Source organism: Rhinolophus sinicus, linkage group LG10 (genome assembly GCF_036562045.2).
Source record: "Rhinolophus sinicus isolate RSC01 linkage group LG10, ASM3656204v1, whole genome shotgun sequence".
Classification (NCBI taxonomy): Eukaryota; Metazoa; Chordata; class Mammalia; order Chiroptera; family Rhinolophidae; genus Rhinolophus; species Rhinolophus sinicus.
In genome coordinates this window covers 49,422,368-49,444,697 of record NC_133759.1, presented here as the reverse complement: position 1 = coordinate 49,444,697, position 22,330 = coordinate 49,422,368, and the positions used below count along the sequence as shown (strand labels likewise).

At 45.0% G+C, this 22,330-nt stretch overlaps 1 protein-coding gene across 3 annotated transcripts in view; it reads right to left on the bottom strand.

Moving 5' to 3' along the window:
• Positions 1–22,330, bottom strand: part of CACNA2D3 (calcium voltage-gated channel auxiliary subunit alpha2delta 3) — an 829,919-nt gene that overhangs the window by 83,455 nt on the left and 724,134 nt on the right. For all 3 annotated transcript variants that reach the window (XR_002136724.2, XM_074313124.1, XM_074313125.1), the window contains 2 exons: positions 2,981–3,042; positions 1,950–1,994 (listed from right to left, as the gene is read on the bottom strand). Coding sequence is in view for 2 of the 3 variants with exons in the window: in XM_074313124.1 (XP_074169225.1) it covers positions 1,950–1,994; positions 2,981–3,042 (107 nt within the window). In the remaining variant the exon portion in view is untranslated. The remainder of the gene's footprint in view (positions 1–1,949; positions 1,995–2,980; positions 3,043–22,330) is intronic.

Here is a 22,330-nt window from a genome sequence, read left to right as displayed (position 1 = left end):
GCTAACGTTTATCAAGTGCTTAGCAATTGCCAGGAGTTGTGCCGGGCATTTTTCATATGTCATCCCATCCATTCCTTATGATTGCTCTGTGAGGTGGCTATTTCTATCGTCACTGTAGTGCTGAGGAAACTGAGACACACAGAGGCTCAGAAACTTGCCCAAGGTCACATAGCCTATTACTGTCAGAGTCACACTGCGAAGTTATCTTAGCTCCATGGCTTGTACATTTAACTACCTGTGAAATCAGTCATTGAACAATGAGCATATATTAGATGTTTCTAAGTGGGAATTCATTCCCACTTTTAAAAAATGTGCTAATTTTACTTGTGAATTTGATGACTATTCTAGTTGTCATTAGCCTTTGTTTTTGTATGTGAGGATCCACAGGGGTAGAGTGGGTTGTAGGAAGATTATTGCTTTATTCATCAAACTGTTTAACCAACTATCCATCTGCCATCCAACCAACAGATAGCCAACCAATCAACCAACCAACCAACCAACCAACCAACCAACCAACCAGCAACCCACCCAATAAACCAGCCAACTAATTAACCAACCAATCAACCAACTATCCAAACCACATCTACTGCACCAGTCAACCAACCATCCAGTCAGTCACCCAACTACCCAACCAAGTATCCTCAGTTCTGTTACCATAAATTGGGATTAGTAATTGTACCTTCACTGTATAGGTGAAGGGCTTAATCAATATTATTATTGATCTGTGTTGTCTTGAGCTGAGTACTTCAATATGACAATAAATGTTTGAAAGGCAGAGGAGAGGTTTGAAGCTACTTGTCTATCCTACAGATGGCATTCCCAAACTTACTGAAAGGGTGTTGGTCATAAAACATCACGCGATGCTCCTTCCCAAAGGAAAATTATTTTTCATCTGACTGTCAGAAAAAGTGGGGCTTCTGCTGAAAAGCTGATTGACCAGCTTTTACTCTTCGGATAGCGACTCATATAACAATCATGTTCTTTTTTTTTTTTTTTTTAAACTGGCTGCCAGATCTTTGGGGACTGTGCATTGTAGGTTCCAGCTTCTTCCCTTTTACACTTCTCTACTTATTTTGCCATTGCCCACTTTTTTGAAACATACTTCTACACTATGTTTTCTGTGTTGAAATTATATTTGGCTAGGATTTCTTAAACCCCTGTGGTAACCAGAAGAAATATAAATAAATGATTATTTATAAGTTCCAGTGTACGCATTGACTAATGTTTAGCTAACACAGAGAGAGAAAGGCCACTGGAGCCAAACTGAAAGACCACTACACATCTGCTTGCTCTAAAACATAGGGCAGATGGTGTGTAAAGACGAATGCTGTAAAAACGTAAGTATGATAGGCAGACGTTTGGCAGTGGTACGTTTTTGTCTTCCATTGCTCATGTGTGGGATTCAAATTCCTCCTCCCAAAAGAGTAAGAGAGAGATAAAGAGAAAGAAGAAGGGAGGGAAGGGGAGCTGTACGAGAGAAACTTTTTTCAATTTTCAACTCGTAGCTTGTCAACTCATTTCGTACATGACATTAAGCAAATCATTGAATTTCTTGGATCCTCAATTTCCCCCTCTGCAAAACAGGAGAACCATTCCTACCCATTTCTCTGGGTTGTTATGAGGATAAAAAGATAACACATGGGAGAAAAAGCTTTGAGCATTGTAACGTGAGCATCAAATGGCAGTAATTTGTATTTTTCTCTTTAAAATGCCAAAATTCCAACAGTGCTGTCCATGGGACATTAAAAGCACATTTCTCCAGCTCTCATAAATTACCTGATTGGAAGGAGAAAGGAAAAAAAAAAAAAAAGAAAGAAACAAAGCAAATATTCTTGGGTTTTGGGAGATTGGTCCAGAGCAACCTGTCAGACCTGGCTCTGTTTATGGCCGCATTCCCTCTGTGAAAAGGTACCCTCTGTCACCTCCCCTTGGCCAAGAGGCCTTCTTACCTCATCATCGCAGCTGATGGAGCATTTTCCATCCAGAGAGGCACACTGTGGATGGGGGGAAAGCAGGGGGAAACGTGTTATTTGGACATCCCAGGGTCTGCTAGGCTGCCACTTAGTTACTCAAGGAGCAGCTATCAGAGTCCTTGCCTGTTATGCAAATCCCAAATTTCATCCAAAGGGAATGATCCAAGGTGAGTCTCACCTGCCCTCTCTAGGGTTAATACTAATTAATTCCAAATAGTAATATCATAGACAAATTGGGGCTGGCGGACCTCTTTTTCATTTTCATTCATCTTGTTTTCATTCATATTGATATCTTTTTAAGATCTCAATTTTTTTAAGGTCTCAAGAAATATAATTATGTAATTATTTATTTTTCAATTAATTAATCGCCAGTGACTTTTCAAAAAATAAACTCTTCGCTGTGTTCTTATAGTTTCCTAAAGTATCTTCATTTAAGAAATGATATTATCATTCAGACATTTAGCACGAAAGCAACATATGTGTTGTCATTTCTGCTGAATTACTGAACAAATACCACTGTGATTACTTAGTACAGACAGCATAGTACCAGGAAAGAATGCTCCAGATTCTCCAAGGCAAAGAAGCCCTCTGGCCTAAGAAGGCAGATGCAGGCATAGCCAGCTCTAGTTATGCAAAGGCCTTCAAAAGTGCGATAAGGAAATTCACAAATAAAGAACCAGGCAGCAGAAGATGAGATGAAAGTCACTATGAAAATTCACAAAAGTCTCCAGCAGTTAAAATAAAAATGCATCCCCTGGAAAGCCACTATGTTGATCTCACAATTAGAACTGTTTACAGGAGCAAATGTCCTGCTTTCCCAGCATGTGGTGTCTAACATGCTGACAGCCCTTTATTTTGCAGTGAAATGAAAGGTAACCTGAGCAGCCGGCAGTTCATTTTACAAACATTCATCGGAAATCTGGCCCTTGTAGGCTCCGGGTACCCAAATGTGAACACCTGTATAATAACAGAGCTGCTGATGCTTCAGCGTGCTGATTACAACTTACCTGTCTGCTGGCAGTCCAGAACTTCCTTTGGAAAAATTCAAGTTTCATCTGAATGCCTACAGCTGGGAGACATTATAAATAAAACAAAGCATTAGAGATCCTTTACACATTTTTTTAAGGTTATCACTGAAAATTATCTGTCACGGCAAGAAGCTGATATAAGCTGCTATCAGATAAGAACATGTAAAAACTAAATTTACAGTGACGCATACAACTGAGACATTTTATCTTTCAGGTAAGGAATTCTCACAATTACCTGTACTCACGGAACTCGACATAGAGCAAAACAAGCACAGTGCAGACAGTTCTTTAGTAGACATATTACTGGGGTATTTCTAAAAGTCATACACTTGTGGTTCGTCCCCCACCCCGACACAAGCTAAAAAGAGGAATAGAAAACAGATATTCAGAAGATCACTGTTTCTTCAGAATTCCTGCTTTAGAAACTTGCATTTGTATAACACATTATACATGTGTTTGTGAGGTATAAAATTTGAAAAGCGCTTGTCCTGAGGCTGGTATTTGGAAGTGAGTCACTTTGCCATGATGTGACTTAGTTTTACTGGCCCCCAGGATTCTCATCTCAATGAGCTTCTCTCCCCAGGAACTCAGGGAATTACACAATTCTGTTTGTGAAAAGCTCCCTAAAGCAACAGTGAATGCTAGTTCTAGTGAAAGCATCATACAGAAAGGGAAGAAGCTAAGAAAGCGACTTGAACTTTGGGAAGTGGGATTTGGTAGAACCTCAGAACTATGACAATATGTTTCTCCATGAAGCCAAGACAACATAAACAACTGTTAACACCGATGCAAAAGTGCTCGAGTCCGGACTGAAAGCTTGTCAGACGGAGACAAAACTTTAGAGGAGTTTGAAAAGAAAGAATGAGACTCTGTGCTGGAAATACTGGACTCCCTGTGGGATACCACTTACCCTGGGGCAGTTTTGCAAACTCTAGTCCTCTGCACACATCCTCCCCAATTTTTGCCATATCTATATACCACCAGTATTCTTATTTATCTTCCCATGTTTTTTTTTTTTTTCTTTTAAGTACCTAAAGTAACTTCGACTTATGTAATACAATCTATCAAAAGAAATACACAATTAGAAAAATCATGTTCACTTGATACTCTTAAAATCTTGCATGTGACCATGTTGGACTCCCCCACTGGGGTCATCATTGCTGTGCTGGCTACAGGGACTTGAAGATTCATGATGGTCTTGGACTGTTACCTGTACAACTATCCAGCATGTTCCTATCTCCTAAAGACATTGTTGAAGCAAGGCCTGAGAGTCAAGGCTGACTGGGGTCTATACATTTGCAGAGACTCATCCTCTGTCTTTGCACTTAGAATGTCAGACTCCAGGAAAGGACTAGCGCTAAGTATGGCTGCCGTTTGCAGAATGGGAAGTCTCTGAGATGAGCTATTTCTGCACTCTGGCTCCATCCTGTTTAGCCTTAAGCATCCTCCACCCTCTGGACCATGAGCTCCCCAAGGGCAGAGACCTGTTCTTGCCGCCCACTGGATCCCTGTCCCCAGCAAAGTGCGAAGCGCACAGATGACCCATCTGTAAACGCGAGCTTTCTAAAAACCCTTTCAGTTGACATTAGAGTCAGTAATCAGAGAGAGAGAGAGAGAGAGATGGAGCAGTAACATTAACCTGGATTATAATCTCACCCAGATTAAGGTTTTTCAGTGGCAGTTCGCAACACATTAGAACAACCTGGAGACCTTCAAGGGAAAGTACCGATACCTGTGCTGCTCTCCACCTCCACACCAAGACCAGTTCAATCAGAATTTCTGGGAGTGGCATCTAGGAAAGGGTCATTTAAGAAAAGCACCCCAGGTGACCCAAATGAGCAGCCAGAGGCCAGCATGGCTGTGCTATAGGCCTTAGTGAACTGGTCACCCAGGACCTACCACGATGTGGGCCACTTTGTCAGACAAAAAACATGAGATCCTCTTCCCAGCCCCGGAGAAAATATCAGAGAATACCCAGAGGAAGCTGATTTCAGAGCCCGAGGGCTGTTGACTGCATTTTCAGGTGAAACTTGTCTTCCAAAATGCCTGACAGGCGTCATCCCTGCTGGGATGAGCCAATCAAGGAAGCTGTGAACCAGGGTGAAGGTGGGTTTTCTCAGATCCCCCAGCAGGCAGCGCTGAGAGTGGGCCCTGTGCTTTCAAGAAGGGGCTTGTATCTCTGGTTCTACCAAAGATGGGGAGGGCAGAAGAAAACTGGCTCCAGAGCCGAGGGCCTCAAAACCGTCTTGAAATCTAATCATCGGTGTCTAAGAGGAGAGTGGTAACTGAATTTCTGTCTCTTTCTCTGTGCATCTCTCTCTGCAGCTCCCCTCCTGCATCAGTCTCCAGGCTGGCAGACAGAGAGTATTTCTGAGGCTATGTCTCAGGGCCAAGGCCAGCAGCCATGGCAGGGTTTGAGATCCTACCGGATAAAAGAAGAGGCTTCTCTGAAAGAGTCACCCCATGGTGACCATTCTATGGTATTTCTAGCCCTAGCAGCGCAGAGCAGCCCCTGGCCCATCGATCATCTACTGACTTCCTCCATCAGCGACCCATGCCCTTTCTGAGTACCCCTCCCCTTCTGTGATGGAGCCCTGTTTTCACCTCCCTAATGAAGTTGGTTGCTCCCTCCTGGGTGTTTATCCATCTCACATACTTGCAGCCTGCTATCATCTGCCCCTTTCAGTCTGTACCCCAGCTCCTCAGAGCGCTTTAATCTTTCCTCATGAGTCAGTCCCTCCGTCCCATTAATCATGCGGGCTGCTTCTCTCTGATCTCATTCCAACAGGCTGCATCCTCTCCCTGGTCCTGATGCCCTAAACTAGACACTGCTTCCCTCTCTCCACACCCACTCTTTTGTCTGGGCCATGGGGTTGATGCCAGAGGGCTCACACACAGTCCTGACTGCAGTGGGTCCTCTCAGGTTTGCCCTGGCCTTGCTTTTGCTTGCTGACCCCCATACCCGCTCCAGGAACTCTGGCCCCTGGCTTTCCACAGCATGTCTGGGTTTGTAGTATTTTCACCTACAAGTTAATATACTTTTTTATGCTTAGGAAATTCACAAGGCAATTGGTGTGTCAACTTCATGACTACTTGTTCAGTGGCCTTCTCCCAGCCTAGCTCCAAGCTGGGTACTAAGAGAAATGAGAGCAGACGCTCCCTCCTTTCCAGGTGGGAAGTAGCCATATGGTAAAGAGGACATCAGAGGCATAAACAGAGAAGCGTGGAGCACAGAGGGTGGGGTGGCCTCAGCCTGGAGCAATTGGTGAGAGCTTAGTGAAAGGTAAGGCATGGCGATCTGACCCATAGGAAAAGTAAGAACAGAAGAAAAGGTATTCCAAGTGCACAGCACAGGCAAAGGATGAGCACTTTTTGAAGACCATTGTGTCTTCTGAGGCTTAAAAGAACGGAATGGGGAATGTGCAGGCTGAGGTCAAATGGCAAAGGGTCTTGAATGTCAGGCCAAGGCATCTGAAGGGTATCCTGGAGGCCAGGGGTTGGCTCAAGCACCAAATCCAGCCTCTTTTTGTAAATGGAGTTTTATTGGAACACAGCCACACTTGTTTGTTTGCACACTGTCTATGGTAAAAAGGCAGAGCTGAGTAGTTGCCACAGAGACTGAATGGCCCCACAAAGCCTAAAGTACGTACGACTTGGCCCTTTACAAAAAAAGTTTGCTGACTCTTGCTGTAGGGCCTGAGGAACCATTTATGATCTTTAAGTAGAGAAGTAGCAGGACCTCAGATCTACATTTTAGAAAGTCCGTGACGAAAGCCTTGAAGAGGAAGTACTAGAGAAATGACATGGACAGCGGGTAACGAGGACAATGAGATGAGTTTTTGGCAGCCACAGCCACTTGGGACATTTGGCTAATTAGCTCTTAATCATGAAAATGATGTAAAGTGAAAAAAAAAAAAAGCCAGAATAAAAATCCCCCCCGCAAACAAACAAAAATGCTTAAGAATATCCAGACCAGCTCTAGTCAGAAAAACAAATGTGAGCTTCCACAAACAGAAATTTATCTTCCTTTCAGTATTTTCCATTGTTTTGTCCCATATGTTATTTTTTTTTATTTTTTTTTCAACTTTTATCAGAAAACATCATTATTTCAGCAAGTCCCACTCTCGTTGCCCTCGCCCGACATATTCCAAATGCAACCTGAGGCATTTGTCATGCCGTCTAGTTTGTTCTTTCAATAACATTTCAAGCCATAACAGTATGTTCTGATTCAAGTGAATCTTGCTAATTTAATAAGGAAAACAAGGACAGAAAATACTTTAGTGAAACCCAAGTCCCAAAGAGAATGCAGAAAATAAAAACACCATTCCTGCGTTTGAAATTTTTTAGACAGTCCAGAAAATCATCAACATACTTCTCCTGGAGTTGGTGGTGTGAGTTACTTCCATTTCATTAGGAATGCTCCCAGGCTCCCTGCTAGGAACCATCCCCAAAAGGATAGAGACAGAGTCCCTTTTCCATAATAGCATCTGGTGGCATCTTAACTCACCTCCCAGGAGCAGAACAGACCCTTGAGATCCTTCCCAATGTGCCAACACATATTGTGTGGGCCTCTTTGACCCCAAGACACTGCAGTGGTCTTTGGAAACCAGCAAAACAGCAGAATCACTGTTATGAAAATTACCATCCCACAGAGCCCCAGAGCCTTTTACGTGAAATACGCAGGCATCTGGATCACTGACATCTCCTTCGGTTATTGAGGCTACTGTTCCTGTAACTCACCCCAACACTCTAAAAGGGCCTGAGTACAGATTTTCAGCACAGCAATACAGACCAGAGACTTTTCATTAACTATGTAACTTCCAGACTCCCTCTTTCCCCAACTTTCTAACTTCCTTTCTACCTATTATTTATGTCTCCTTCTTCCCCCTCATGTTTATCAGAAACCTGGTATGTGCTCGGTGGCGAGTGTGCTGAGATGAAACTGTGAAGGATGCAATAGCCAGGGCAGGGACCCGGGTAGGATAGTCAAATCACTGAAGACAGGATGGCACTTCCACATTCCCAGAGCTGATGGAGACTAGCACACGGCATCATCCAAGCACCAAAACATACAGGCCATTTCATTCACAGAATGCCAATGCTGAGTACACCTGAATTGAGACACACAGCCGACCTCAAACGCTCCTGTCCTGTGATGTCCAAATTGATGGCCACTAGCTATATGTGGCTGCTTAAATTAAAATGAAATGAAACGAATAATTTAGTTCCCGAGTTGCAGTAGTCACATTGTAAGTGCTCAATAGCCACACGGGGTTAGCGGCTACTCCCCTGCATCAGGCAGCTCTAGAACATTTCCACTGCAGCAGAGAATTCTATTGCACAGTGATCGGTGACAACAGGGGAAATCACAAAGACGTGGACAAAGACGTGGAGAAGGTCAAGTTCTCCACAGACCTGTCCATGCCACCCACTCCCTGGAGGCGGAAGAAACGGAGAAGACTTAGGTATGAGGATTTAGATCAACTAGAACTGCCAGGGTGAGAAGACCTGGATTTGTGAGGGGAAGTTGGTAATTAGTTTGTGAGAAACCCGAAGAAATCAATGCAATATGCTCAATGTGGCTACCACCCCCAAGATTTATTTATTTTGCTTTAGAAAATTTGAGAATACAAATTACATTTCCAGTGCTATTATATTCAAATGCATTCAAGATGAAATCATGCATGCATCGCATATCAGGTTAATAGACGTACATTCAAGTGTAATCAGAGACTCACCAAAGAACAATGTTACATGTAAAATTAGAAATAAAATAACTTTTTTCATATTGTATTCACTTAGCAATCATTTTCTGTGGACTTGGCCTCCAGTCGCAACATACCCCTAGCAGCACAAATCCCGTTTGTAAAATAGCGCTCACCATGCCTGGCACGCAGGCGTACACAAACATCCCTGCTCCCATTTGCCCAGTCCTCCTGCCGCACAGTATGTTCACATACACATGGAGAGCTCATGCAGGAGACAGAAAAACAATCCTGCCGCCAGCAACGAATCATAGCCAGGATTTTTTTTTTTTTTTTTTTTTTTTACCAGGAAAACTAGTTGTGAACCCAGTTTCTAAGACTACAGTCTCGTCATCTTGGGTACATCACTTTACCTACCTGTCTCTACAGAGTCACACTGGCTTCAGCTTCTGAGCCGAACTGTTGTGGGATGGGGATAATTGACACAAAAGAAAATGATGTGTATTAGAACACTCAAAAGGCTTCTAATACAGACGGTGTTGCCAGAATCAAGTTATAAATCATTCCTAGAGTTTTTATCCTTTATTCTTGTATTTCACCACCAAGTATAGCTTTCTTGCCGATACATTGAGACTGAACAGAAAATTCCTCCATGATAAATGCATACTGTCCACTGTTTGCAATGTCCTTTAGGGTGTAATCTTGATGGGTAAACACTCTAAAAAGTTAGTGTACTGAAGAAGGAAAGAAGATGATGTAGTACAGGCAACGTGAAGCGGAAAACGGACGATGGTTATCTTTCCAGCTGGGCAAGCTTTTGAGAATGGATTTTGTTTGCCCTCCAGGATTAATGAAAGATGTGCTCCCCCCTTCAAACCCTGTCCCTCACCCCTTCTGAAACTGTGATCATTTATGCATACTCAGGACAAGGCTAGACGGGTCAGCATCGAGAATCCAGAGGGTTATTTGTTCAGATACTGGCACTGACAGCAACATGTGCTCATCAGCCAGGTTACCTGGACACACAGCTTCTCAGCTGAGGGGCCACTGCTGGCAGCGAGTGGACAATTATTTCATTCTAGTGCACAGGCAGAGAAACAGACCCCAGAGCTGCCCTGAGCTGGCTTGGTTCACAAACAGGAGTGTTTTCTTCTAATAGATTCCCACCCATGGGCAAGGATGTAGTAGAAAACTGTACCTTTATTAGAGAAAATAAAACTATAATAAGTGCATAAATAAAATACAAGTTAGGGATTTCCTATGTATTTCATCAGTGGAATAATTTTTCTTCAAACCCAAATTCTACAAATAAATGCTGGCCATGCATTATCTCATGCAGAAAACAAGCCCCTCACTGGTCATATTTCTCAAGCAGGGTCGTGGCTGTTTTTAAAGGGCTGGGTTAATAATCTCCCACCCCGTCCTCAACCCTGCTTTGACAGTCAAGTCCCTGAATTTCCCCTCCTTTGCGCATGATGGCATGGAATGCTGGAGGTGACAGTAACAAGGCCTGGCATATTTAGATTCCAACTTGCCTTAATTAACGGTCAACTCTAATAGCTGCTAGCCAAGCCACATTTGTTTAAATGTTTCTTCTGTTTGTTTTCAAAACAGTTAATTGCAAGTAGAACTAACAATGCAGCTGAATGTCACTTTTTTGGAATATTTCACGATTAACTGGGGGTTTGGAAGAAGGCCACTATTCTGGAGTGTTGAGGAGGAGAACTCTAACCTTCCTTCCATCAAATACGAGCCCATTCCAGAGGTCTGCTAATGTGCAGGATAAATGACTTACCACATGAATAACAATTTAAAATTGTAATGTGAATTATGACATAGCTCATCTGTTAAATATTTCATGTGAAGATTTTAATGAATTGCATGATGGAATGTTGGACAAAAAAGACAACTGAAATCCTGGGACTAATTTGGGCGAAACTGAGAACAGAGTATCCTCGCGAAGATGAGGGGGAAGAAAAGGCAGCTGCACTCACGTCCCCCTGGGTGTCAGACTGGCAAGTCCAAAGGCTTTCGTATAAGATTATAGGGGAGGGAGAATGATCAGCAACAACCTTTTGAAAACTATTTAGATCAAAGCAATATTCATTTATTATAAGCCTGGTAAAGCCTGAACATTAATCTCCAAGGTATGGTATTATTTCAAAAATTAGGGGAAAAAATACCTTCTCACAGCAGCAGACTCACCTCCTAGTTTAGTCTATGCCAAGGGAAGAAACACAATTATAAAAGGGAAGGAGGTATTTTAAATACAGCCCCCTAACTGCTTGCATACTTCGTTTCTGAAGTGTTCCCTGTGGTACGGGGGCGGCGGCAGGCGGGGGGTAATCTTTCTTATACATGCTTTTAAGTAACAAAGAGCTACATGATACATGTCTGTGGTGAGAGAGAGGGAGGAGAACCAGGACTCATTATCACTCAATTGACAACGCGATAGCAGAAGATTTTCTTTGAAGACGCATAGCTGCGGAAGCCTATTTTAATCTAAAACCTTCCCCACCCACTGTCTGGAGCTGGCTTCTGGGAATGTGTGTCGGAAGGCCTGATCCCTTTGCCTACACATTTCTTTCATAATCACTTTGTTTTTGTCCTGTCAGAGTTCCTTGGGAGCGGTCACCTTTGGTAATGTATAATAAATGACAATTATGAATGTTTCCTCCATTTGGGTTCTAATTATTTGACAGAATCAACGTTGAAACGAGTTAGCAAGGCTGTGGAATGGAATAATAATTTTCTTTTCACCCCCGAGCTAATCTGGAAGCATTTTTCCAGACTACATCTGAAGAAACATATATTCCCTCAGCTTTCTGAGGCCAGTGGAGCTGGCATCGAAAAGTTTTTGTCAGATCATTTTATGCTCAAAAAACTCTTCAAATAATATTATTTCAATAAAGTTTTCAAGCCAATACATTTTTAGAGTCAATTCCCATCCTTTCAACCTTTCAGAATAAAACATTTAAGCCTCAGGCTTCATTGTATTTTAATCAGGGTTACACAAATCAATGTCCATTAAGAAACTATAAGCTTGCAAATTATAGCTCCCCAGTTAATAATTTCTTATTAGGTCACCACCTAATAACAGTTACCAAAGAGATTATAACAAAATCAAGAGTCAGATTTCCAAACATTTCAAAACCTATTAAAAGAATAGTCACATATATTTGCCAAGCACCTCTGAGCTGGATGTTTGTGACAATATTTAGTGCCAAGGAGCACTAAAATAGTCATGTGGGTGGCTCATGGAGCTGGAAGGATGTGTCCAGCTCCTCTGATTCTGCAGCTCACGTTCCAGGGCACAGAGAAGCAATGGGACTTATCCAAGCACACTCAGCTCATTTGAGGGAGCCTCAGTCAGTTCCAGAGCTCCCAAACTCAGGTTCCTCCAGCGCTGGGTGGGAACTGGCGTGACTGAGAGCCCACCTTGTCTGTGCTGGTGTAAAGGGAGCAGCTCAGCTCAGCTCAGCTCAGCTCAGCTGATGCCTTGTGGGAACATGGTCTGGATACTGTAAGGTATTCTGATGTTGCAGGAGAAGCTGACAATGTTGATTCAATATGTAGACAATTCACTGAAAAATTCACAGCACTCCGACAGGGTTACCAGATAAAGTACTTCTAATTTGCTAAACCTGGCAACCCTCCACTGAGGGTCACGTGGCAGGGCATACCCCGGGCAATGACCTGTGTTGCATGCTTTGCCCTGAGCGCACTGAGATAGCTTGTGTTCTCTAGCTAAATATCAGCACTGGGAATCAAGGCTGCCTCCAGCAACGTGAGTTTACTATTTGTTTCAGAAAATTCTTACCTAGAGGTAAAGGACTATAAAGGAGTCAAAACACTTCATGATTTACTTGAGAAAATTCTCTCAAATCAATTTACCTGAACAACAGACTGCTTAGGACAACAGATGGCTCACCTGGGAAAACTGCTCACTTATCAAACAACTATTGATTTGTTAAGACGAGCCAATCACATCCCCCCACGGAGACACCTGCCCAGAACCCGGAACCCTTGCGCTGCCTGCCTGACCTTCCCTTTCTGGGACACGACTAAGACGCTGTGAACACGCTGTTCGCCCTCACTGACTGTGCTTGGTCTACGGAGTATTCTGTGATCTTCTTGTCCAGTCAAACCTACTTTATTTTTCTTCAGAGACTTTATCAGTATTGGGCATTCAATTACATTATGTGTTAATGATTATGTATCATTCCCACCTGACTAGAGGTAAGGTCCTTGAGAGCAAGGGCTGTTTGTCTATATAAGTAGTTTCTACACCTAGAAAAGTGCCCAGCTCAGGCAGGGACTTGTGAATACATGTCAAATGCATGACGGAGTGGTCAGAGGCTGTGCTGATGGGGATATCAGCTATTCTCAAACAGCTTTCTCTCTCAGGAGACCTACCTTCGCCATCCAGGTGGCATGGGCTCTGTCCTGAGGGAAATGGAGAGCCACAAAAAGATTCTCAGCAAGGAATGGATGTGAGAAGTGAGCAGATCTGTGCGGGTAAAGGTGGTGGCTGCATGCTTTATGTGTGTGTGGGGGGGTGGGGGGCAGTTAGGAGTTGGGAGCATTTGTACAACCAGGTAGTTGCAGATGGACTTCCACTGAGCAAGGGCCCAGAGATGGGATGGAGAGGCGTGGTCGTCCTTCCAACCCCCCCGCACTGAGGAAAGCCTGGAAGGAACCCTGAGTTTTGCCATGGTGTCAGTCTCATCTACACTTTGCCAGACTGTGGGGGCAGAGCCCCAGAAAGTAGTTTCCAGGCTCTCAGCCTCACACAAACAGGTGCTGGCTCAGGTAGTAAATGGCCATCAACTGTGATTGCATGGCCATCAGCTGTGGCTAGTTGGCCGTCAGCTTTAACAAGTGAGCCATTGGCCACTAATATAACTGCTGTGGCTAGGCTAGCAGAGAGAGGAAGAGAGAAGAATGGGGGCTAGCAAGAAGATGGCGGCTGGGCTGGCAAGCGTGGATGGCGGTTTGAGGACAGTGTGGATCCAGCCTCCAGTGAGAGTATAGTGCCGCCAGAGAGAATATAGTGGTATGACTCCCCTACCTATGGCTCCGTGGGTGTTCCTTTTTGGCCTCACCATATCCTGTGTTATGTGGGGAGCGGGAGCAGAGACCCCCAAGGCCACCCTGCATGACAAATGGCGCAGCGAGCAGGGTCTCCCGCACGACACAGACACTGCCCATTCCCCCACTTCAAGGCTTCGTTTTAGCTTGGTAAATTCCAACAGGTTTTGATTTTGCTTGCAAATCAAACACGTTTCCCTGCTCACTAGATACAGCTCAGAATTACTTAAGACCTATGCCATGGTAAAAAATGATTTTATAAAGTGAGTCACAGGCATTTTATCACATAATAATAACAGTAGCATTGATATTGACATTGATTAATAAACGGGGGTTTATTAAACCCCTACCATGTGCCAGGTACCTGCTAGATGCTTTATAACGCACCTTCCCTCACGATACCATGCAAGGTGTGTCGTACTCCCGGCCACACTTTATACATGAGAAGACCAAGGATCAGAGGAGTAAGTTACAGGCCTCAAGTCTCCCTACTAGGAAGTAATCTTCACCCTCATTTTCACCTCATAGAGTGAAGTCAGAGGTTTCCACAACTGTGAGTTCCAACAAGCTCGTCATGTGTTTCCTGTGACATAAAATGCAGACTGGCGGTTTCAGGATACATCACACATCGTTCTCTATTTAAACAATCCAGAATATTCGCACCGATTATAAGACTATTCAAATTGGTTCTATCTTTTCCAGACACCGATGACTAATTAGTTTAGGCGATTGGGCCATTACGTTAAGATGACTCTGAGAACACGTTGCTTCTCTGGAGGTAGAGTTCGGGTAGTATTCAATAAAGAAGCAGGACAGGTAGGAGGAGAAGGAATTCATGAGGACCTCGTGACCAGTGACAAGGGAGGATGAAGAGAGCATGTCAGGCCACTGCAAACTCCCATGCTGCGAATGAGCTTGGAGAGTCTGAGAACGGCAAGACCACCTGCACGGCTGGTGATTGCAAGTAAAGAAGCTGCACTTCCCTAGTTTCTGTAAGACAACGGCCAGGACCTAATGAGGAAGTTGGAACAAAAACTGGTGACCATTCTGGGGATAGCTCATCACTAACAGAATTTCCCTCTCGACGGTGGGTCAACAAGACCATCATTCCCAACCTCGAGCCAGAGTCTCCATTTCAAGTGACCATAGGAAAGACAAAGAAGAGAAACTGGGCAGGGCAGGCCATGTGCCTGGGAGTGTGCTCACGCAGCAGGGCAGCCTGCGAGGGCCGGTCCAGCATGTTATCGGGCCTGGTTCCCTCTGGCCATCCCCAGACCCACTCCAAAGTCAAACACCTGGGTGGCAGATGTGTCCGGCCATAGCAGACCTGGCCCAAGGCAGATCCTCCCAGAACAGCTGCACATGAGGTGATTATGAGCTGGGAGGGAGAAGTGAATGGGGAAGCATTAATGAGAGGGGCAGACAGCATTTTGGAATAATCAAGCACTTTTTTTCCTTCAACCTCTTGGAATCTCAGGAGCTGGGAATATTTGGGAATCAGGCTTGGAGTGAAGGATACCAGTTTTGTCCCCCAATTTAATCAGGCAGATGCTGAGGATGGAAAAGCCGTCTTTCATTATTAAGTGATTGCTCCCAAACACATGCTTGGGGACACCGTGTCTCTCATCTGGGTTCCTGAACGGGCTTTCCGAACAGGCTGCCCTGGTCAGGTCTCTGTGCATCGTGAGGGTGGGCAGTGGGAGCGGGGCTGACAGTGTCCACACCCAAGAGCCCTCAGTGTAGACAGAGGCCTCCGTGGTGAGCCAGGCGGCCTGGCCTCAATATCCCTCAGCTCAGACCTTTATCCTTCCACAAAGGCTCATGGGTGCCCAGCAGGCTTTCAATAAAAACTGAATGAATGAATGAACAAGCAAATGCACTGTATCCCAGGCATTCGGCAGTTAATCAGTTGCTTCTCATGCTTTTCTTTGAGGGCTAACAGTTTGAAACACAGTTGTTCCCAACAGTCTTCCCAGAGTTTCCTGGCACCCCCTGGCTCCTGTCCATTCCCTCAGCTAAAGCATTCCATGCTGAGGGCCTCAGGGAAGGGAGGGCACAGAGGAACTCAGAGAACAAAGAAGTAAATTCTGGATTTTTGTGTCTCAAGTGCTGAGGCCCCAGGAGTTGGGGCTGGAGGGATGATTGGAGAACTGCCTGGGCCAGTTCCTGCCCTCTTCACCTGGCCTCCAGCCACGGAAAATGACCACACAGGAGTGATGATTTGACTGGGAAAAGAAGAGAATCCGAGGAAAAGACCTGCGGGTGTCTCCCTTCTGCTCCTCCCCTGGGTCTAAACCCAAGGTCAGAGTGGACGGTGTGGGGGTCTCCCAGAGCTGGGGGAGTACTCTCCAACACACACTCCTCTTTCCAGCAGGCCTGGGAAGTAGCAGGACACTGGAGCTTGGCTTCTTCCAGCCCTGCTTCTGCTGGAAACAGACCGCTTGGCACAGGCCACAGACAGACACCCCAGCGAAGGCTCACTGCAGGCTTGTCAGTGAGGTCCAGAGACCTGCCCACTGACCTATACGTGGACTGATGGCAGAGGACCCTAGGGGATTGGCTGACTCAGGAAATGCCTGCATAATTAGATGAGTAAATGCCTCCTTCCACCCTTCAGCCTTAGGTGGGCTCTGGGGAAAGAGAAGAAAGAGACAGTACATTCACTGAAAGTTCTCTCCCACCAGGATGATTGAGGCTTCTGATATAAATTAATTTTAGTTCAGATAAAGCTACATTGATGACCCACTTGAAATGTGTGGACTGAAATCAGTAGCGCTTTCTCATTGGTGACCCAAGAATAGAAACAACGGAGCATTTAACAAAAGTGGTGACCTCAGGAGTCCAATCAGAAGCCATATCCTAGGCCTTTCCCCACATCCACTCAAGGCCAGCCCTGGACAGAACCCAGGGTCGTGAGCACTGAAATGCATCGCTCTCCTCATGCAGTGATTCAAACAGCTTGCCCGGTCCTCTGCCTGTAATGGCCCTGTGTGCAGGGCTCTGAGGCTGCTGGAGCATCCCAGCGGCTTTCTCCAGAGGCAATGGGAGCAATGGATGCAAAAGCTTTATCATTAACTCCTCCCCTGCTCGGTGGAAACTGGGCCTTCAACATGGGCAAACGTCTTCAAATGGAAAGAATTATGGGGGTCCTCTGAGGCCCCCTGTAATGACCAGTGCCGCTTCTCTACCCATAACACGTGTTGGGGCCTCAGCAGTGCCCTCTGATCTTGGCCCAGCGCTGTACTAGGAGGAATTTCATGAGGCTCACCTCCATAGATAGGAAGCCTCAGCAGTGTCTTGAGTCCCCACAATTATAGTAATTTCTTAGTTGCCATATGTATCTATTTCCTATACTTATGTCTAGATTGAAAACTGTCAAACAAACTTGGGTCTGAGTCCTGCCTGTCTCATGTATGGACAGTGTGACCTCCCAGTCCGTTTCCTCCTCTGCACAAGGGAACAGGAATCACGCATACCTCAGAGGGTTGCTGCATTCAGACTCATTAGCTTCAACGAGCAAATGCATGTTGTGAGCCTAGCACAATGTCAAGCATGTAGGGAACATTCAATAAATGTCACATGTCTACACACACAGGGACAGCTATGTACATAAAATATGTGCAATATTTAATATATCTATCTCCCTTGTAGCTGAGTCTCCGCACAGTTTTTCCAAGTCTGATGCACTCTGTGTCACTTGCCAATCTGCCTGCTAAGTAGCCGAGGTTCCTCTGTCAGAGACAGGCCTCAGATTAATTGCATTTGCTGGCTAGCCTCCTTGTAGAGTCCATGTTACCTGCAGGAACATTGGGCTTCAACCACTGAGGAATGGTTCATCTTTTTCGCTGCACCTGTTGTAATTGCAACTACCCACCACATTCCCAATTCTGCTGAGAGCTTGTAAAATCTGAAGCTTTGGTAAAATCCTCACAGGTCTATGTGGTCATTGTCACCTCTGTTTTACAGCTGAGGACATGGAGGTTTTTGAGTGGCCCAGCAGGAGGACTCATGATAGAAATTTCCAATTTAGAAGGTGGCAGGGACTCTAGGGAAATGAGGATTTGAACCCAGATCTTTCTGACTTCAAAGTACAAATTACAAAATAAATATCTACCGTGTTTCCCCGAGAATAAGACCTACCTGGACCATCAGCTCTAATGCCTCTTTTGGAGCAAAAATTAATATAAGACCTAGTCTTATTGTACTATAATATAAGACCAGGTCTGATTACATTAATTTTTGCTCCAAAAGACGCATTAGAGCTGATTGTCCAGCTAGGTCTTATTTTCGGAGAAACAGGCTAAAATGAATGACCTAAAGAGAGTCACCCAAAATCACTTAAAAGGAACAGGTATTTAATGAGCCTATCCCTGTAAAAAGACTAATATGAGATTGATAAATCCACATATTTTCTCACAAATTTTGCTTTACATGTGCATTTTCATTTCCAACATCTGTGAACTGATCAGTTTCCTGGAGGCCAACAAGAGCTCCTCCTAAAACGCTCAGGGCACCTTTCAAAGCCTCCAGCCTTCATGCTCGCTGCCTCTCTCTGAAGACAGAACACAGGAGAGGAGGCCCCTGGGAAACAAGGCACTGCCCAGAGGAAGCCTTTGATCGTGGGGAGTCCTGCAGAGTAGAGAGATCCTTTGTCTCTATGGAGGCAAGTGACATAGAGAAGACATGGTCCAGGGCATAGAGGGCTGCAGGAGTTGGTCCCAATAACAGGACATGTAGGGCACAGCCTGGGCCAGGCCACCAGCTAGCATTATCCCACTTTAACCTTTCAGCAACCTTAGGGAACAAGATATTCTCACCATTTTAAAGATAAGATGCAGGCCGTTAAGTGACTTCACTAGGGCCACATGGCTGTCAGAACTTGGTGGAACGGGAATTTCAGACCACAGACTGACTCAGAAGTCCCCTGCCCTTTTTACCAGTGATTCTCAATGGGGCTGCATCGCCCCTTAGGGGGCTGTTTTGGAAGTCTGTAGTTTGTCGCAATAACTGGAAGGCCGATAATTCATGGGACAGCCCCCAACAAAGAACGGTTCCATGCCCTCAGTGCCAAGTGCTCGCCCAGTACCGATGTGCTTGGAAAGCATGATCCGTATCTAGGACTTGGACGGAACTCTGTTTAAATCTAAATACAACGTATGCCTTGCACATGGAATTTTCAAGAAATGTAACTACAGCCTTGAAAGACAGAGAGGAGTACATTTTGTTTTGCCTGCAACTTGATTATTTCAGAGCATTCCATCACCAAGGAGACCTGGTTTGTGGTTGAGATGTCCACACAGCAGCCCCTGCGTTTATGAAGATTCCATGCAAGCTTCTGGCTATTTCCTTTTGTTTCCTCTTGTAGTTGTGTCCAAGCATTTACACACTAAAAATATATATTATCCTATGATAAACTACTCTCCTTTTATTTCTTGATATTATAGTTGCAGTAGTCTATAGATTTTTTTTTTTTTTTTTTTTTTTTTTTTTTTTGCAGCATGCAGAGAAACAGTTTATAGTTTCTATATATTTCATTTTGGGATGGTAAAGGGGATGTTATGAATTATTATAAACAAGGGGTCCTGGGTGGGATAGGAATGAGAACTGTCCTGGCTTCAGTTTCTCTTCTGCCACTGAGTCTGGTGGTTATTCTCTCTTTTCTCCAACACCCTCCCCCCCACGTCCGATTTTGTCTGTGGCTCCCCAGCTCTCATCTTGCCTTGAAAACATAGCTTTGGCTGGGCCAAACCTCACATGTCGCCGTGGCTTCCTCTGTGTTTCGCTTCCCGTTTGTTTTGGCTTCGATCAAGGTGTAAGATATTGGTATCTGAGGCGCAGCTCAACTGATGGATTTCCCATCTCAGAGGCGAGCAGTAAAGGAGCAGTTCCCTCTGTGCTGAGAGAATTGAAGTCCTCTACGAGGAAATCCTTCTCTTGGGGCTATACTGCTAGAGCCTGGAGCTGGGCAAGTCAGCTCTGCTGTTGGTGTATTTTCTTTTATCAAACAGCATTGTCTTTGAATTCCAGGCAAGCTGTGAAAGGGAACGGGGCCTTGCAAACGGCTTTTCCTTGCACAAAGCATCTTAATTATAATTATTGTCAGCACTTATGTCATTGCCTTGGGAGATGAAGAGGGAAGCAGGGAATACTATGCAATTTCACAGCACACACCAGTTCCCTAGAATGAGGAGGGGGGTTGCAGAGAGTCAAAGAGCTAGGAACAGAGCCCCCAGTCGATTAAAAGGGGCCTTTGTAGTGGCTGCATCTGTACATTAAAATAAATCTCTCCTAGCACTAAAATAACATCTACATTCATTTGGGCCAGTGCCACATTCAGCATTTAAGAAATTTGACAAAACGTTGCTTGAGCATGTTGAAGTTTGCCAGCTCACAACAAAACAAGAAAGCTACCTCGGCCGCATGGAAATACTTCTCCCTGTTCCCTACTTTCACTTATGACTCCCATTTTCCGGCTGCACTTAAAAGAAAAAGACTGCCCTTTTTTCAGGTGCCAACCACTTAACATGGCCCTGAAATGGGCAGCAAATTGCCGCAGGAGGTGGTAAACTTCAAGAGGAATCTTTTTCTTTTCCCCTAAAGGAAACTGCTAGAGACGCGGCGTGCCTGATAAAGCCTTTAATAGCTAGAGAAACATTATTTGGGGTGGCCCTCAGGTAGACTAGACATGAATAATGCCTCGTAAAAATAATTACTTCTACCCAGAGCACCAGATGAGTTCGGTGGGGGTCCTGTTTCCAAGAGAACTGCAGGCAAAAGAAATCTTCCATCTTAGGCTCCAACAGGATGTACCTGTCTGTGGAAGAGACAGTGGTCACTTCGGTGGAGCGTGCCCCTTCAAAACCAGTTTTGTATTTTTCAGAGATCCTAACCAACAATGTTGCGAGACTTTTCAGGCTGCTTTCTGCTGCTTTATAACACAATTAGGCCTGAAATAAGTAACCAATCCACTTGTTGACAATGTTGTAATAGACCCCGAGCCCAATGCAGTTCATTTGGCTGTGGCATAGGTGGGTAGATTTGCAGTTCAGAGCTGGAATCACGGTGGAGAAGGCCATCAAACCCATCCTATTAATTGCACAAATCAGTAACAAGAAGCTCAAAGAAGTTAGCAACTTGACTGAGATGATTTAGACATGACCTAGACTAATTCTAATTCCAGCTGTGCTGGAATAACAGATAGCTGTGGCTATTGCCAGCTGGGCATGCGTGCCTTCTTTGTTGGGTAGCAGAGCCCCACCCCCCTTGCCCACACCCACACCATTCCCTTTTGGGAACTGTCCTGCCTTCAGTTTCAATCTGTGTGGGTTGTGTACGGTTTGCCCCCTATGCAGTAGGCACAGGAATGCATCCTCCCCTCCTCTGCCATAGTGACGGGCACCTACCCGAGCTTTGCCAAAGCCCTAGGACTTTGAACTGAAACTTTCAGGAAATAAGAGGATTCTTTCCACTGAGTTTGCCAAGTTGGTCAGATGAGTGCTGGGGGCACTGCTTGCGAATAGGGCTGACAGGGCTGACACAAAGACAAGTGAAACCGGGGACTAAGAACCCTCGTGACTTCACCTGAGCAGTGGACCAACTGTCCCTGAAGCTTTGGACTTTTTACAAAACAGTGAATTTCCGCCCTCCTCAACCATTCAGATAATTAACTTCCTTTCATTTGCTTATTTTGCTTCAGCTGCACTGAATTTGTTTTTTGTTGCTTGCAAGGGATGGCACCCTGACAATGGTAGTCTAGGTTGGTGGCTCCTTCCAATAGCAGAAGGGCAACTTATCTTCATGTACAGAGATCCATCATACAAGCCCCTCCATGCACACAGCCCAATGTGATAGCTGATGACAGCACTGGCACAGAAGGCACGTCTGTGGCACGCATCCTCACCTTCCTGACTTCATGCCAAGCAACACTAATGAAACCTGGTACTCTGTGCTACGGAGCCTCACCCAGTGCAGCTCTCCAGGCAACCCTGGCCACATGGCCATCGTTCCGTGGTGCCAGGTCAGCATGACCACCCTGGTGCTCATGGTAGACTCTTCATAGGAAACATGGTGCCTTTTCCCAGACCAGCTGAACACACATCAGCCCTTGAATTGCTCTCAGGAACCACACTGTGGAGAATGAAGAAGGCAACCATATGCACCTCCATGAATGGCCTGGTCACTAACCTTTCAGGACTATTTCATTTCTTCCTATTGACGATTATCAAGAATTGACAGGAAAGAGACAGAGGCATGTTGCTCTGGAGGCAGTTGCAGGTAGATGTGTTGGCAGAAGTGAAGTCTGAAGCAGCTTGTAAGCGAGTGATTGAGAACCATCTGCATGGATGCTTCCCGACCCACATTCTCTACCCTTCCGTCATCATAAAAGCCTGTGGTTCCTGCCAAGTCCTTAATGCCTAGAGTAGCTTTTGTTCCTAGGATCAAGTCCTGACTGATAGGCTCAGCATCTCCTGTTTTCATGGGGTACAACCAGAGGAAAGATTCCCTTTGCACAATGCTAGGTCTCTACCGTCTC